General features: G+C 43.6%; 1 protein-coding gene across 8 annotated transcripts; it reads left to right on the forward strand.

The window, feature by feature from the left end:
• Positions 1-326: 326 nt before the first annotated feature.
• Positions 327-14,587, forward strand: TEX26 (testis expressed 26). 8 transcript variants are annotated; one of them, XR_014155989.1, is made up of 8 exons: positions 813-1,142; positions 2,695-2,779; positions 4,814-4,967; positions 6,140-6,296; positions 7,166-7,339; positions 8,646-8,807; positions 11,018-11,140; positions 14,161-14,587. XR_014155989.1 is itself a non-coding variant. In XM_081859169.1 (7 exons), exons 1-7 carry the CDS (start codon positions 510-512, stop codon positions 14,265-14,267), a joined length of 969 nt encoding a protein of 322 aa, XP_081715295.1. In that variant the 5' UTR covers positions 327-509; the 3' UTR covers positions 14,268-14,587. The 8 variants fall into 8 exon arrangements, 7 of the variants coding, with proteins under 7 accessions (XP_081715295.1, XP_081715296.1, XP_081715297.1 ...); XM_081859169.1 differs by lacking the exons at positions 813-1,142; positions 11,018-11,140 and adding an exon at positions 327-639; XM_081859170.1 differs by lacking the exons at positions 813-1,142; positions 11,018-11,140 and adding an exon at positions 327-639 and having other exon boundaries at positions 2,698-2,779.
• Positions 14,588-17,838: the final 3,251 nt, after the last annotated feature.

Here is a 17,838-nt window from a genome sequence, read left to right on the forward strand (position 1 = left end):
TTTTCAGAACGGTTTTTATGTGTGTGTAGATCCCACCGTGCGAATTATCCAAAAACTCCAAAATTCAAAAAGAACAGGAATGCCCATCTACTACAAAATAATAATAATAATAATAATAATAATAATAATAATAATAATAATAATAATAATACGATAATTAAACCATGGATTTGCTGTGGTTGACTTTAAAAGGACCATTTTCTCTGGCCACCCCAGAGGCGACCTCCCTCTCTGCCCTCCTTGCCTGCTGTGAAACCTCACCCTGCCCTGGCGAAGCAGGAAAGGGTGTAAAGTCACCGGCTCCCTCCCTTGGTCACAATAACAAGCCCGGCGCCGGGGCAACCGAGCGGCCAGCAGCGCCCAGGGTGTCCCCCGCCGCCTCCCGACAGCTCCGCCGCCCGTCTTGGCGCGGCATCCTCCCTTCGCCATCTCGCCCCGCGTTTCTTCTGCGCCCCCCTCGCCGGCAGCGGAATACAGCGCTCGGGTGGGTTGGAGCTAACCCGGCCCGCATGGAGCCCCCAGAGCGCGAGGCCGGCCCTCTCCTGCCCCCCATCCATGGCACCGCCATGCCGCCGCCCCCGGCCTCCATTCCCTTTGTCCCCCCGTGGAGACCCAGGTCAGCGCGGCCGGCGCCCCCGGGTGAGAAAACTTTCCACGCTTCGCTCAGAGGGTTAGAACGCGGGGCGGGAGCGGGGGGGAATCCAGAACGGCCAGGACGCGCAAGCGCGAGGAAAGGAGCTTGCGCATTAGCCCCCGTGAAGTTCTTTGCCCTTAGCTCCTTGCCAGATAACTTTGCTATGGGGGCGGGGGTAGGGGGTAAGGGTAGCAGGAATTAGGTTGGATTTGAGTCGGGGCGGGGGCCATATATTGGTTTGATTATGTTATGCATCGTTAGGGTCACAATATTATGCATGCCTGGAATACTTTAATAAAATATGCAAGCTAGTCATCAAGGCAGGTCCAAGAGATTTTGGCACCTGAGGCGCACCACAAAATGGCGTCCTTCCCCCCCCCCCCCGCCAGGGAAAAAGGGATGAGTGAAGATCTACATCAGGGACAAGACGGGAATAAAGAGCTACATCTGGATCTGCTGCCCCTGTGGATCCTGCCACCTGAAGCGGTTGCTTCACCTCGCCTCATGGGTGGGCCGGCCCTTCATCTATCTTTGGCGCTTCATCTATTTCAAGTTATAACTAGTCATTTCATGGTTCGCCTCAGGTGCCAAAATTTCTTGAGCAGGAGAGTTACCTGCTGGTAACTCTCCTGCTGGTAACCAGCCACATGGTTAGAGTGTGGGTCTTGGACTGGTAAAAACCCAGGTTCAAATCCACACTCAGCCGTGAAGGTCACAGTGTGACTTTGGACCTTTTCTCTCTCAAGCTAATCTACCTCACAGGCTTGTTGTGAAGATATGATAGGGAAAGACCACCATGAGCTCCTGAGACAAAAGGCAAAATAAATATGAATTATGGAAGGTTTTTTTTTTTTTTAAAAAATGGCATATTAGTACAGTATAAGTAATTAATATAAATGTACAAAGTGTCACATAGCAGAATGCTTTTCTTTGAGCTGAGGCTAAATATATATACACCTGAATATGTGTGGGCCTATGTAAACATAATGTAAACATAAAGGCACAAAGCCCTTTTAATGGTAGAAATCAGGGGTACCATGAGACTGGGGGGGGGGGGAATAAAACTTCTTATCCACTGGCATTCAAGCCAGAAAAAAATGTACCAGTTGAATTCCTGCAAGTCATGTATTCCTGCAAGGCTTAGCAAATTTGAAAATAATATTCAAACAACTGGAAGAGTAATCCAGAACTATTGTTTTACTCATTCACACATATTTTCTTGCAGGCAACATTGCTCAAAAAAGTAAATTTAGTAAAATAATAATTATTTTTTTAAATTTTTGAAGTGTATTAACTGTACCTAATTGGCACGTTGGCTGTCTAAGGACACTGTCTGGTCAAAATTAAGCTTTTAAAAATCCAACTGATTTTGAGGCTGAGGCCAATTTTTATTTTTGTTTAGTTTGGAACACACACAAGAGGATTTCTTATTTTTTTATTTTACCATTCTTACAGTTATGTTCACTGTTACATGGATGGTTGTTGTGAGTATAATTCTACAACTCACATTATGAGAACAGTATATGAGAACACTTTGATAAGTGGCAGAAAGTTCTTGGGAGGGATAGGGCACTGTCTCTTTAAATCAAATCAGAATGGATCCTGAATGTTGCTTTGTAAAGATTCTTTGCAAAGGTAGAGTGCCAGTTGGTTGGTTCTGAGAGAGAAAAGGCAATGCAGAATCGGCAGTTTCGTGAACTGGCTAAAATGTAAGGCTGTTTTCTATATCTAGCGTAAGTGAGCACCTCAGTGTGACAATAACCATGCAACTAACTGCTGCATGGTTATCTGGTTTTTTAAGGAAATAATATGCTTTGGGAAGGGCAATCTCAATCAGGTTCACCCTATGGGAAAAGGAGGACCCTGTGGTCCTGATCCAGATTGCCCCCTTCCCAAAGGCTGTTATTTGCATTGAGAAACAAGCTCCCATTGGTGCCAAGACACTTCAAATAGTTTTTGGGGAAATAGTTCACCCACTGTTTTTCTCATTACTGATTAGTAAAAAGAAATTACACTAGTAAGTGTTTAGAATTTATAGCACTTACAGTTGCTGTTTTTAGTAGGCAGACTAAAGTGGGATCCTTATGAAACGACAATGAGACACGATTTTGTCTTTAATCCTGCAACAGATCCTGGTGCAGATTGGTAAGATGATACCGATTTAACTTATTCAAACCATTCAAGCATTTTTTCAAAAGCCTTTGCTGTTTGGCTCCTTTTATTAGCATGTATCTTAAAACATTACCTTCCCCATGCTGTATCTGATCAGCACCACTAGAAAAGGAAAGTTAAGATAAAAGATTGTGTAAAGTAGCAAGTAGTTTGGCCCTATAACTATCATGTGGAAATAATATTTAAAATGCTTCACTTTGGAGACTATATAGAATTCTCTGCCCTGAATACAACTAGAAATTGAGCCCCTGTTACCTTTTGGGCCTGGAGTACACATGTTGTTTAAGGCTGTGAAATTCTGGACTGGAGAGGCTCTGTGCACTTTTAATGTCCATATGGTCAGGGATGATGGGACTTGTAGTCAAGCAACATTTGGCCGGTGGGAGCTCCTGCTGTCTTCTAGAGGTTGCCTTGCCACATGCAATATGCCACCAAAAGTAGCACAAGGAGCTGGCAGAGCTGAGTTGGCCCTCCAGATGTGGTTGGACTCCCATTTCCAACAACCCCAGCCAGCATAGCCAATGGTCAGGGATGATGGGACTTGTAGTCAAGCAACATCTGGAAGACCAACTCCCCCACCCATCTTATGAAACCATCACAGCTAGCAAATTTTGCTTTCACTGCTCCCTTTCCTTCACAGTTCCTTCCTTTATAACACTTCCTCTCTGAAATGTCCAGTTGTCTACTCAGACTGGCAGCAGCTCTCCAGTGTGTCAGGTGCAAGTCTTTAACATACTCTGATCCTTAAACTGGAGATTCCAATAACTGAATCTGGAACCTTCTGCATGCAAAGCTTATGTTCTCGATCACTGAGCTATGGCCTCTTTTTCACCTCTCCCTTGTCTCTGGTTCAGTTGCATCTGCTTCCTCCTGTCCTTCCCAATGGAGGCAAGGCCTCAGCACAGTGGCAGAGCATATGTTCTGCATGCAGTCGGTCCCAGGTTCAAGTCAAGTAGGGCTGGAAATGACCCACATCTGAAACCCTGGTGATCTACTGCCAATTTTGTGTGAAGACCAGCGGCGGAGCAAGCCGATCGGGTGCCTGGGGGGGCACATGTGCCCTTTGCCCAGTGCCCAGGGGCTTGATCGGCTTGCTCCATCACTGGTCTTCACACAAAATTGGCAGCAGATCATCTGGGTTTCAAATGTGGGTCATTTCCAGCCCTACCTGGGCGGGATGCTCTGCGGGGCCTCTGAGGAGTCTGCCTGCCGCCTCCTCATCTGCTCTACAGCTGAGGGGGAGGAGGCGGGCGGACCGTTTGGGGCAGTGCGGAGCCTGCGGGCACCCAAGCCACCGCGTCACTCCTAGGAGAGACACGTGGCTCGGGCACGCTACAGGCCTCACGGTGAGTGCCCCCGGCATTTTATCACCTCCCCCTCAGTGGTGATACCCGGGGTGACCTGCCCCCACTGCACCCCCTTCCTCCGCCCCTGGTGAAGACAATACAGTCATACCTCTTGTTATGTTATGTTCGGTTCAGGTTACGTTCTTTCAGGATATGTCCTGCGGTAATGGAATGGGTTACTTCCGGGTTTCGCCGCCTGCGCATGCGCAGACGCTCAAAATGATGTCATGCGCATACGCAGAAGCAGCGCATCATGACCCACGCACGCGCAGACGCGGGTTGCATTCTGCTCATGTTGGGAATGGGACTCCGGAACGGATCCTGTTCGCAACCAGAGGTACCACTGTACTCAGCTAGATGATCCAACTAGGATAAGACAGTTCTTAAGTACAGTCATACCTTGGGTTACAGATGCTTCAGGATGTGTTTTTTCGGGTTACGGACCACGGGTTTCAGTGGTCGCGCATGCGCAGAAGCGCTAAATTGCGTTTTGTGCATGCACTGAAGCGCCGAAGCGCCACCCATCTGTGCGTGCACAGACGCACAGATGCATGGATCACGTTCACAACCCGAGCGTCCACTGTACTGTACTTAAAACAGGAGCAGTTGAAAGGTAGCAGCCATGATTGTATTTCATTAACATCTCAATTGTTTCTTGCAGTGCCAGAGCAGGCAAAGGGCATGTCATTCCCTTTCAAGTAGATGAGCCTACTGGAAGGAATAACTACAGAGATGAGTTCTGTTGGAAGCCTTATTCCAAGGCTGAACCTATAAGGGCTGGCTCTGCAAGGAGAAACAATCCTCAGCCTGGAGAAGTAAGGAATGCACTTGTTCTACCCAAGGTTTTACATGTGCTTTGCATTTTACTTTTATATGAAATGACCTATTGGAGGATATCTGGTTTTGGAAACACCAAATCGTCAAAGAGGATTGTCAGGGGAAAGGAAAGACTTAGCAACCAGTAAACATGCTAAGAGCCACTTTGCTTCTGGGGCAGGTAGCAGCTGTGGGGAATCCAATCTGGATTTAAAAGACTGTCAAGGCAAAAGGTTAGATCTGTTCTTTCCTCAAGCCGCAATCCCGCTCTGGGTTGGGCTGAGGGGGTTGCAGTGCCTGAGATTTAGTAAACAAAAGCCAAGCACACAGGAACCCATTGTATGCTTAATGTCACAACTAGTTTGGCCTCAGCAGAATTTGGGACAGTCATGCACAAAGCATAGGGTTGTAGCTCAATAGTAGAGCACGTGCATTGCATGCAGAAGGTCCTGATTCAACCCCCAAGAACTTGAGGTAGGACTGGGAAAGAATCCTATCTGAAACTTTGAAGAGTTGCTGCCAGTCAGTGTTATATATCATTGTTGCAGGGGGGAAAACAACATATTTGCCTGGCACTGAAATAATCACATGGTTGGCTCAGGCAGGTTTCCTTGGGGAGAGCATTCCATCATAAAAGGGGAGCTAATGCAGAGAAGACTTGTCACTTCTCTCTAGACCTCCATTGAACGTGATGTTTAAAGAGGACTCAGATGGCAATCTCTGGGTCTGGGTGGGTACGTATCAGGAAAGGTGGTCCTTTAAAGCCATCTAAGACTTAGAAACCAACACTTTGAATTGGGCCCGGAAACTAATTGACAACCAGTGTGGTTGTGCCAGGACCAGCATTATATGTTCATAGTTTCTTGTTTCAGTTAACAATCTAGCTTCTATGTTCTGCACTAAAACTAGATGGACCGATGGTTGCCCAAGGAGGAATTCAACGAGAACTTCTGAGCACTTTGCTTATTCACTGTGGTTATTAAACCACAGTTTGTTCTTAACTGTGGTTTAATCTGACATGTTTATAGGTATTTTCCTTAGAAAGAGGAAAAATGATTATTGAACAACAGAACATAATAAAGTAGAAGACCGGTTTATATGAAATGCATTTTTAATCAGCATTTTCATATTCAGTCTCTCTCCTCCCCCTCCCCACTTTCTACATTGTTAGCGGTTCCTGATTTGGCAAATGCCTCGAGAGGAAACACCCATATCTATAGAAAGTTATTCACCTTGGATGAAACCTATTAGTAAGCAAGAGATCGAGGATGTATTAAAAAAACAGTATAAAACAGCTTACGCAAGAGATTATTTAGGAATACAACCAGGTGAGGACTTTGGCTTCCCTTCCTTCTTTGACAATATTATTATTGAGGTCAAGTTGAGGTTTACGGCTGCATCTATAGTTGAAAGCCAAAGAGGCATGTTTCAGTCAGAAACATCTCCAGTCCGTCATGGAAGATAGCATTTAACTTAGATTCTGTATGTCCTAGAATCAAAGAATCATGGAATTGTAGAGTTGGAAGGAACACCCTGCAGTGCTGGAATCTTTTGCCTAATGTGGGGCTTGAACACATGATCCTGAGATTAAGAGTCTCATGTTCGGTAAAGAAATCATATTCATATGTCCAAAATGACTGGAAACCAAGCTTTATGAGGAATGGCTGAAAGAACTGGGTATGTTTAGCCTGGAAAAGAGGAGATTGAGGAGATATGATCGCCACCTTCAAATATCTAAAGGGCTGTCACATGGAAAATGGAGCAAGCTTGTCTTATGTCCTGGAGGGTAGGACTTGAATCAATGGCTTCAAGTTACAAGAAAAGAGATTTTGACTCAACATTAGGAAGAACTTTATGGCTGATCAACCATGTAAGAGAATCCCTTGGAAGGTTATGGACTCTCCTTCCTTGGAGGTTTTTAAGCAGAGGTTGGATGGCCATCTGTCATAGATGCTTTAGTCGAGATTCATGCATTGCAGAGGGTTGGACTAGATGAGCCCTTGGGGTCCCTTCCAACTTTTTAAGAAGTAAGCCTCATTAAGTTCCATGGGACTTAATTTCCAAGAAAGTGTGTGTAGGACTGCAGCTTAACTGGCTTTCTGCCATTTGCTTTTTGTGTGATTTCTCCTCCACATTTTTTATAAAAAGAAATTTATTTGCTCTTTACATTTGCCGCATCATTACTCTTTCATTTCAGGTGCTCCAAGAGATGGTGCTCCTGCTCCTTCAGACTGGAAAATGTTAGTGCCCAAGCCACCAGATACTGAATTCAGGCATAATTACCAGCCCCAAGCCAATAATCCAGATTTAAGGGACTATACTTGGAAATATGGATGTAATGCAAAGCGCCATATTCCAGTGAAAGGCGCTGGTAAGGATATTTTTGGGTGCAATAAAATAGATGAAACTCTGGGTTTGAACCCCAGTTTTGGAATTTGGTTCACTGAACCCCATTTTCTTGCAAATGTAGGCAGATAATACATATTTGAGCAGTGATGCTGAGGTTTCCAAAGAAAATGAGAGAAAGAGGATTTCTTCTCCCAAGAGCCACTTAGACCCAGTAGGTTGCATAGGAGAATTGCTCTTACTATGGAATAGGCAATGGTCTTGGCATCCACCGCAACGAAACCACGGCACCAAGTATGGGGGGCAGTGGGGGCCAGGGCCCCTCCCAAAATTTCAAATCAGAGGGCCGGGGCCCCCAAACCTTTCCATCGGCATGCATGGCATGCATGGACAACGTTTGCACACCACCGGGGGTGCTGACATCATGCAGCCCTGGGCCCCCTCAATCACAGGGGCAAGGCGACACATGTGGTTAGCTTGAAGGAAACTCGCCACTAAATTATTCTGTCATTGCTTTATTTTTAAAGAACTTTTTAATTTTAATTTTAATTTTAAACGATATTTCCAAGAAAAATATCTAAGGTGGCTTAAATCAGTATAATTAAGCATTACAGTTAAGAATTCACAAGAGAAACCCAATCCACCATATAACCTAAAATAGGTTCCCTCCCACTCCAGTATTCTCCCTGACTAAAAAGAGGAAAAGAAAATATAGTTTCTTCTTTATATCCCTTAAAGCGGCATTGCAGGCAATATTGAATAGAGAATATGTTGACTACATTTCACAAAGGGCTAATAATTATTACATGCTATTATAGGGAAGTTGTATTTTCACAGCTATCAATTATGTGCTGTTTGAGTGCCTGAAAAAGGCAAACGAAGTACTATCTCACGGAAATAATTCTAGACTCCATATAACTGAAAAACAAGTGCACATTTGGAAAAGTACCTGTGCTTTGGAAATTGTAGATCATTATTAACTAAGTCCCTGCCTTTGTGAAATGTTAGGTCCTGCATATTGATTTGTGATTTTATTTACACTCGTGCTTGTTATCAGCAAAGGTGTCATTGGTTACATTAATCTTTGAGTTCCATCAGTAGAAATCACAGCATATGAGTTATTGACCTATAAGGGAAAAGTCCATCAGAATCATGCACTGCCATTGTGGGTACCCCTGAACAGCAGATCACCTGAGAGGCATCCTTTGTCATTATTATGGCAAAACGTGGAATTGGAAAGCCAGAGCATTCCAGAGGAAGGGGCGGGGGAACAGTGGTGTGGTTTCTTTATTTCATGGTTTCACTTCTCTCTTTTTGGCTTCTCTTCACAGTTCCTTCAGTATCTTTTGCTCAGATCTGGAATCATGAACATACCAAACATCTGACCACATACCAGAGAGATTTTGGGAAAGATTATAATGAGATCCTGTCTGTTTTGAATTCTTTAGACCCAGAAGAAATTAAAGCATATGTGGACAGAGCTCCTCATCCAGGTAGGTGAGGGTGGAGGATAATAAACTGCAATAGGCGTTGGGGGAGCCAAAAGCAGCGAAGACTTCCTGAATGACAAAATATTCTAAGTGTTCTCATTTTTCCATTTGTAGAGCTGATCTGATTCTGTTTGCTCAGCCAAATGAATTACTTGACAGTTTTGAGACTTAAAATCATGCAGTTTCAACTACTATAGATTCTGTGCCTGTGTTTGTCTGCAGGGAAGATTGTAGGACCAGGATAGTTTGAACAATGTACATGATCAAATTAGTCATAATATTTATCTCCTGCCCTATGTCCCAGAAGATTAAAATGATGCAAGTGGGGCTCTGCAACAAAATGTTGCAGTGTATCTTGGGTGTGTGTAGCCATCCATGGCTGAGCAGGTAGAAAACTCCCCCAAAAGTTAGCATGAAAGACAGGAGTCTCTGCTGTTATTTGGGTCCATGTCCACAATTTTGGTTTTCTAGTATTTTCAAGGGTTTGCATGGCAGTCAGTAGAGCATAAGGCTCCTGCATGCTATTGAGTACTTGAATTGACCTGGGAGGAAGTATGAGAGGGAAATTAAGTAGATTGACCTAAGGGGGGATTTCTCACTGGAGGAAGCCAACTCTACTCTCTCAGCACAGCCCTCCAACTTGTAATAGGGATATATAACATAACACAATGCTGTTGCAGACTACTTCCTCAGCCCAACATGCAATGTGGGGATAAAAACAGTGGATTAACATTGCAGGGTTGTTGTATATTACAGACAGCCTCTGCCTAATTCCCAACTGCAGTAGTGGTCTAATACATCTGGACAACACTCCAGTTGTAAACCACTTGCAGTGTTTAGTGTGATCTACACTGCAAAGCTGTCATAAACTGCCTTGTCCCAAGCACAGCCTCTCCAGCTTCCAGTATAGGGACAATTGACATCATTTTCTTTGGAATTTGCATTAGCTGGTTATTTTTTAAAATGCATGTTTCACCTGAAATATTAACTGAGTTAAAACAGCAGGAGCTTTTCTCTTTGCTGTTACTGCTACCTTTTGGGGGTTTTTTTTAGGGTGGGTGGGTGGGGTACTAGTGCCCAAATCCAACTACATTAAGAATTTAGATTTGTCCATTGATGTCTATGGGCAGTTCTCACTTCTATCCATGAGGTCATGCTCAATGTGATAATTCTCCCCTTTTTAAATCTATGTGTCTCTTCCTCCATCTTCCTTTTACAGGATACTCCATTCTCCCTCCTGTGGTCCCACCCTTAAACTGTCAGTCAGCACTCAAATGCAACTGAACATTGCTCAGTCTTCGTCGGGATGTTTGGTTTTATTTTCTACTTCCCCATGGGGTTTCCCCCTAAAGATCTTTCCTACTTCTGCTGATCTCTAGATTCCTCTGAGTTTGCTGATATATCTTTCTGTTTGTGATATTGTTTTGGCTGTGCGTTTTTTTTAACTGAAGGTGGGAAAGAATGGGGACAAGTTGGGGATCTTGCATGAAAATGTTGTGTGTGCGTGTATGTTTGGAGAGGGGAGCCTTCAAAGCTCTCCCTACTCCAAGTAAACGAGTGAGCGGCAGCTGCCAAGAGAACAAGTGAACAGGTAGGCAGGTTGCTGGCGAGAGAACAAGTGAATGGCTTGTGAGAGGTGGAACAGCTGAGAGCCTATGGGTGAATGAATACGTGAATGGGTGGCTTGCTGACTAGTGAGTGAGTAAGCAAGTGAACGGGCAGGTGCTGGCTGATGCAAGAGTGAATGAATGAGCAGGAGCCCATGTGGGGGAGCAAGGCTGCATACACACCAGACATTTCAAGTTGCTGGCTGCTGAGAGAGAATGGGCAGTGGCTGGCTACTACCAAGAGAGCAAGTGCGTGTGTCTTTATATCTATGTGTCTCCTCTTCTGCCTTTCCACCATCTCTCTGTTCCATTCCCCTTTCCTCCCATCTTTCAGGGTTTCTTCTTTAACTCATCCGGCAGAAAGCATTCTGTGGGCACTGGGTATGCTCAGCCCTCATTGGGCTGTTTGAAGGGGAGGGTGTCTTCTTCTCCTCCATTTCTCTCTCTCTAAAAACCTCAAGGTTACCCCTGGTTTGCTGATACCTCCATCTTGTGCATGACTATTGTCATTTTGGCTACAAAAGTAATGGCACTCAGAGAACTGAATCATATTTGGGATATTGGATGATGCATCACTAGAATGATATCCTAGCTGTTCCCATCCAGGTGGCTGACTAGATCCAGGTCTACTTAGTGACAGAAGCACACCAGGCATCTTTGTTTCCTCCTATTAAGTTTGATGTGATGGCCGAATTATCTGTGCTGTTTTGGTGACTATATACGAAGCCAGTGAGTTATTTTCTCCACCTTCCCTCCCGCTTTGTAGGGTTTTTCTGGGGCTTTTCTCTCTGAAGGGTTACAGGGCAGTGCTCTTTCTCTTTTCCTTTGCTCTGTGATGATTGCCATATACTCTTTTTTCTTGAAAGAGGCTCTGTGCATGGCAGAAATTCAGCAGGCTCCATTTTCCTCCAAATGGAGCCGCAGTAATACAGGGATAAGGGAACCTATGGCACTCCAACTCCCATCAGCTCCAGCTAGCATGGCCAATGTGCTAGGGATTCTGGGAGTTGTAGTCCAGCAACACTGGGAGGGCCACAGGTTCCTCATCCCTGCAGTAACAGGTGGAAAGCTGTACCTTTTGAATTTCTGTTTCTCATGCAGCCGCCAAAGGCACAGACCCTCTGTCAAGGAAAACCAACAACATATTCCTAGCCTATTTTTTATTTTCCAGGTATTTCCTATAGGAAGCCCAGAAGGATTTCCTCTGAAAAAATATAGGTAATGCCCAATGCTGATGCAATGATTTTCACAACTGCTACCTCCTGCCCTGGTCCTCCTCTGGTCCTATTACTGACCATCCCCTTCATTTGTCACATCCTTTGGCCATTTGGAGAAAACCGGATTCTCACATTGCCTCATAGCAGGCTGTGTGTGTGGCAGGACCTAAGGAGTAACAAGGAAGGAGAAATTGTAGAGTGGCTCAGGGTGCATATGCTTGGGCATAATTTTACAAGTGAGCCTGCTAAAGGCTCACTCACCTCATTTATCACAAAAAATATATCTCACTGCCTAGTCGGAGTCACAGGAAACATATTCTTGTTTTCAGCAGAAACCAGAGGAAGGGTCAGGACAGGAGGCTCTAGGGATTGGTAGTGGGCATGGGCCTAGACCAGGGCTTTTTTTCAGCCGGAACTCAGTTCTGGCACTTCTCAGGTGGGTGACATTACCAATTCAGAGGTTCGGAGGGTGGCAACACGAGAACGGGCCTTCTCTGCAGTGGCTCCCCGTCTGTGGAATCCTCTCCCCAGGGACGTTTGCCTGGTGCCCTCATTATACACTTTTAGGTGCCAGGCAAAAACGTTCCTTTTTAACCAGGCCTTTGGTTGATCCAATTTACAGCCTATGCCCTTTTAAAATGTGTTCTTTGTAGGGGGCTGTTGGGTTGTTGTTTTTATTTTTATTAGGTATCTTGTGGTTTTATATCTTAGTTTTATTCTGTGAACCACCCTGAGACCCCTGGGTAAAGGGCAGTATATAAATTCAATAAGTAATAACAGTAATAGTAGTAAAAATAAATAAATAAATAAATAAATAAATAAATAAATAAATAAATAAATAAATAAATAAATAATAGAAGAACAAGGGAGGCCTTCATAGTAAGTTCCAGCACCCCTTTTTCTAGAAAAATAGCACTGGTCTAGACAGGTGCCTGATTATGCCAATCCCTAACATCAACCCTCCAGTTTATATCAGGGGTGGGGAGATGGTAGGCCAGGATCTATGGGCAATCTCTGGATGATTCCCAGTACATTGGCAAGGATTTCTGACTCACACTTGTTTAACAGTGACAGCAACAAAATGACTCCCTGTCTGCCCAAATTATGTAGCTGAAATAAAGAAAATAGGTGTGGGGTGGTAACAAAGAGTGGAATTGTGTGTGGTAGCACTATGAGATCACTTTCAGTTCTGATACTTGGAACAATTTCCTCATCACAACATTATTTAATTCTAAGGGTATGCTTGCAACTGATGAACCTCTGGGTTCCTGTAGGGAGGGAAAAACAAACTTGCATGAGCCTAGACATCTGTCTACCCCTGGTCTGTATGACAAAAGTATTTCTGGTTAGAAGGATTGATTTTGTTACAGGCTAACTAGACAGAGTTTGGGACAAACTGGACACAGCATTAAGTTTGTCTTTGCATCTAATGTGCACATGACTGGCCTACAGGGTTTTGGTGCCTAAGGTTTATCTCACTGAGCTCAGCTACTACTTGAGCTATTTACTGCTTCCAGGTAGTTGGTGTGTTGCTTTTATGTTCTCCTGGTGTAACAGGTGACTAGGTGCCCTAGGTAGCTGGTGGGCTGGCACACTAGAAGGCCTAGACAGGTGGACACTTCTGCTGTCACCAATAGCTTAACCACCCAAAAGCCCTAGCTAACCAAAAGCGGGCAAGTGAATGAGTGGGTGGGGGAATGACTGGTTGAGTGAGTGAATTAGTGAATGTGTGTGTTCGTACTATTTATAGGCCACTTTTCTGGGCAAAGCTGCAGAATTACAAAATATAAATACGAAATATTTTTTACAGGTATCCCGGTAAGTAAGTCAGTGAGCAAATGGATGAGCGAGTGAATGGGTGAAGTGTAAATAAAAGTGAGTGACTGTGAATGGGCAAGAGAGCTTAGAAACTCAAAGACTGGAGCAGCGGCGGGAATATTGGGGAAAGTGGAAGGAATATCAGTGCCTTTGCCAAACTATCTCAATTTTTGCCCGCCCCTGCCCCCCAGCTGCTTTTGGCCCATAGCTATGCCCAGCAAAGTAGAGAAAGCAAACAGTGGCAGGCCCAGCAAGTTCCAAGGGAGACCAGTGAGGTGTCACACAAGGGTCCAACCTTGGGACTGGGCCACACTGGAAGGAGATTTTCTACCTCTTATACATTAATGGCTTCCTTTAAACTAATTTAAAGGGAGAATTCCTGTTGTTTCCCTCAGTACACTAAAATCCACCCCACACAATCATTGACATACTGTACCAAAAGGCAGTGGAAAAACTGGAGAGTAATTGACCCCTTGTAGTCCAGTCCAGTCAGCTCTTTCTGATTCAGCAAGGGAACAAGTTGCTTGAAAAAGAAAAGCCCAATGTAAAACAAACAGAACATATACAAAAAAGCAAAGATACGTTAATGTCATATCGGATTTGACCCTTTGATATCCCACCTATTTCCTGTTCTAATGTGAAATCATTATTGATGTTGCGTAGGTCTGGTTATTCTAGCTTTAGTGATTCATTTTCTTTCACTTGTTTGTTCAGAAAAAACCATCCTTCAGAACTTCCTTGAAAGGGTCAGCGGCGACAAGAAATTCCAAAGGCCTTCCTCATCGAAGAAGCCGGAAGAAAACCCAGTCAAATGTGTCTAATAGCTTTTAGGAGAAAATTCAGCAATATTCTAGGAGGCTGAATTACACTTGAATACCCTTGTGGTCTTTCTTTATAGTAAACCATTTGAAGAGCTACATCAAACTTTCTTATACTTTAGGTTCTCTTTTGAAATTGTAAAAGACTGCAGTGCTACCATCGCATTGACCTTGGAAATATAGTATGGATTCAGGAACTTTCATTCCAATCAGAGAAGATCTTACATATTCCATATATGTGCAAATCAAATATTTCCCCCCACCCTATTATCATTTCCTTGTTATAATGCTACTGCAATTTAAATAAAAAATAATTACGATAATCTTCTTTTTAAAAAATAGATTAGAAAAAGAGAACATTTATTCTAGCTTTAATTTTGTTCTTCTACTAGATTAGATTGGTTTCTGGATCTCAGAAATTTTAATTGGGACTATGACCTTAAAGTTAATTAATAATATGAGTTTTACACTACATGGATTTTTACAGTGCAAGCCTTTATATGTCTACGCAGAAGGAAGTCCCATTGAGTTCAGTGAGATTTACTCCCAGGAAAGAGGTAATGGGTTTGCTGCCTTTAGTCAGTGAACTAAACATTTAAATTTGGAAATGAGTGAAAATAATAGTTTTGAGGGCAAAGTATTCCCTTTGTTTTTAGATTATGTACACATGTGTTATAGAAAAAGAATGATCTTCTAACACAGCGATGTCCAACCGGTCGACCATGATCAACAGGTAGATCCCCGGATGATTGTGGTCGATCGCAGGATCTTTATCGATCGCGGGGTTAAAAGCAATGTATAATGAATGTTCCCACCCCTGCCCCCTCGCTCTGTCCCTACGTAGTGTCAAAATGGCGATCTTTTATAGTCTTCTTGTTAGTGTCGTAGTTAATGGTTAGCCTCCCACCCTGCCCGTGGTAAAAAAAGATCAACAAGCTCAGGAACTCTGTGCAATCCTCCTCTTCCACACATGCACACACCCACGGATGCTCCTCCTCCCTCTAATGGCAATGGGTAAGATCACTGCCAGTTTTATTATACTGGGAGTAGATCTCAGTCTCTTGGGAGTTGGACGTGCCTGTTCTAACAGATTAGCAACTAAATATCGTAGCCCTAGTTTTAATTCCTTGAGTTCCCTTCCTCAGCATAAAGCTGTTTTATTCCTCTGAAGTTGCACCTTCCCATGTTGGTCAGATTAAGAGTCTGTATTTCGTTATGTATAAGTTATGTTTGCTGCTTTGTAAACTGATCAATTTAGGAACAAAACCCAAATAAATCTGTTAAGGCTGTGTACACGAAACCTTTTATTTTATTCCAGAATCAATGGAGACTGAGTACTCTCCCCCCCCCTCCAATCCACACATGAATTGCATCCACACATCTATTGCATATTTTTTTTGTCCCTGAAAATACTTCTTGCCACAGGTAACCTGTATGGCTTGGAGTGCCTTATTGTAGGTCCAGCTGGTTCACCATCTGTGGCCCCCTTAAGACAGAGATGACTTGACCACTCCATGTTTTGCTAACTGCCAGATTAGACTATTGCAATGTGCTCTTCAAAATGATTTGAAAGCTACAACTAGTGCCATCTACTGTGAGAACCCATGCTACACTTCTAAAGTAACCACACTGGTTGCCTATTAGCTCTAAACGCACTTCAAGATGCTTACACTAAAGTTTAAAGCCCGAAATGACTCCTTCTTGGTGGCTTCTCTACTTTCAGAGTTTCTGTGGGCCGTGACTTGTGAGAGGGCCTTCTCGGTGTTGGCCCCAGTAATGTGGAACTCCCTACTCACAGAGATGCATTTGGCATCATCTCTACAGCTTTCGTCAATGGCTGAAGATGCATCTGAAAAATTTATTTGTGTCCTCCATGTATTAGGGGTGGGGGTGTGTTGGGGATTGGTTGTTTGTTACTGTATTAATTGCATCTATATATCCTGTAACCCACGCTGGGACTTTTTGATGAAGGGCAGATAGAAAATACAATCAAGAACAATAATACATGTATAAAATTATGTCTGATGCAGAGAAAGGGGGCTTGGAGCAATTCATTGATGAAAAGGCTACCAGTCATAGTGGCTGTGCACTACCTCCAGAATCAGGCCCTTGGAATACCAGCTGCTGTGAAACACAAGTAGTAGGTCTCATAGGGCTTCCCACAGACATCTGGCTGGAAACTGTGCTGGACTAGACCGTCCTTTGGTCGGACTGAGCAGGATTCTTCTTGTGGTCTTAGCTCAGAATTCAGCAACAAGCTAACCAGCAAAGTAATTGACACCATAAAAAGAAGTAACACACTTACTGTTCATATTGAGATGACTGTGCAATTCAAGAAAAATAGCTGATGATTTACAGTTGGCAGTGAGAGGTCATAGCAGAAATATCGCCAAGGCAAGAATGCAAATGGCATGCATCAACCCAAATGAGGACTTGTTTGGAGGGCTGATTACAGGGGCAGTAGGTGCGGTTATTTTTCAGATGCAAAATGATGACTTTCAAGTCTTATTATGGCTTCAGTGTGTTGGTTTTGCCTGAGGGAGGAGGCAGGAATATTGTGCATTAAATTACGGTATTATGAAGTGTCTCTCTCTCTCTCTCTCTCTCTCTCTGTGTGTGTGTGTGTATTTGTGTGTGTCCTATATGTATTCTATATCACAACTATCAAGCATAGTCAAACTACCTTTACACGCTGTTATCAGCTATCTACTGTTGATATCTCTCTCCATCTATTTTCCCTTTGAGATTTGATGACTAAATATCTGGCAGATGGAGTGCTGCCTGTTATCAGCCTGCCTGCACAGGCCTGAGCCAAGTTTCATTCTCAGAAAAAACAATTAAGCACTGATAGATAAAACACAGATTATGACCAATAAAAACAGCACTGTGCTAGCCGCTGCTGAAGCACTATAACCCGGTTCTGTTCCTGAGGTTATTACACAACTTCTTTAGTTTTTTTAATATGTGCCACAAGCCTTCAGATTGAGGTAGTTGTGGTTTTCTTACATTTCACTTCCAATGCGAAATGTACTAACTGGAGCCCTCTGAATCATAATGGAATTTGCTGGCTGGTGCTATTAATTGAGGATGAAAAAAAATCTAAAAACCAAGACTTGTGCTTTGTATAACATAATGCAGAACAGGACATTCTGGATTCACTTAGGGCTGTTTTGCACATTCTTCCTCTCCTTTTTTTGTAAACTGTGTGGTGTTCCTCACCAGGCAAAGAAGTGATTGTGCAAAAGTGTATGTCATGTGATTTTTCTCCCTCTCTCATCGCAGTTTTTCAGCACCAGAAGAAATTGTGGGGTGAGTCAGAAGCAGGGAGATGTTGCTTCCTGCCATAATTCTCTTTTGATGTTCCTTCTTCCCTGCTGTAAGTTCACAGCTGTTTTCTATCAGAACAGGTTAAGTAACCATTTGCCTTGCTTTCATTTTGGGTAATAATCAGGGCTGAGCCAATATGACAATATTTGGAGCTGAACCGTTAACATCTAAGAAATTCCATACCATGTTCCACCATCATAGCATGGGCCCAGCTTCTGGGTTCTAGGTACCTGATAATTTAAAAAAC

Source organism: Podarcis erhardii (genome assembly GCF_964252035.2).
Source record: "Podarcis erhardii genome assembly, chromosome: 4".
NCBI lineage: Eukaryota > Metazoa > Chordata > Lepidosauria > Squamata > Lacertidae > Podarcis > Podarcis erhardii.

Excerpts from the sequence above, each read along its gene's own strand:
- TEX26 (XM_081859167.1), top strand. The coding sequence starts at position 995 with ATGGCGTCCTTCCCCCCCCCCCCCGCCAGGGAAAAAGGGATGAGTGAA. Across the intron at positions 4,968-6,139 it reads ACAATCCTCAGCCTGGAGAA|CGGTTCCTGATTTGGCAAAT; the intron begins GTAAGGAATGCA and ends CTACATTGTTAG. Across the intron at positions 7,340-8,645 it reads TATTCCAGTGAAAGGCGCTG|TTCCTTCAGTATCTTTTGCT; the intron begins GTAAGGATATTT and ends TTCTCTTCACAG.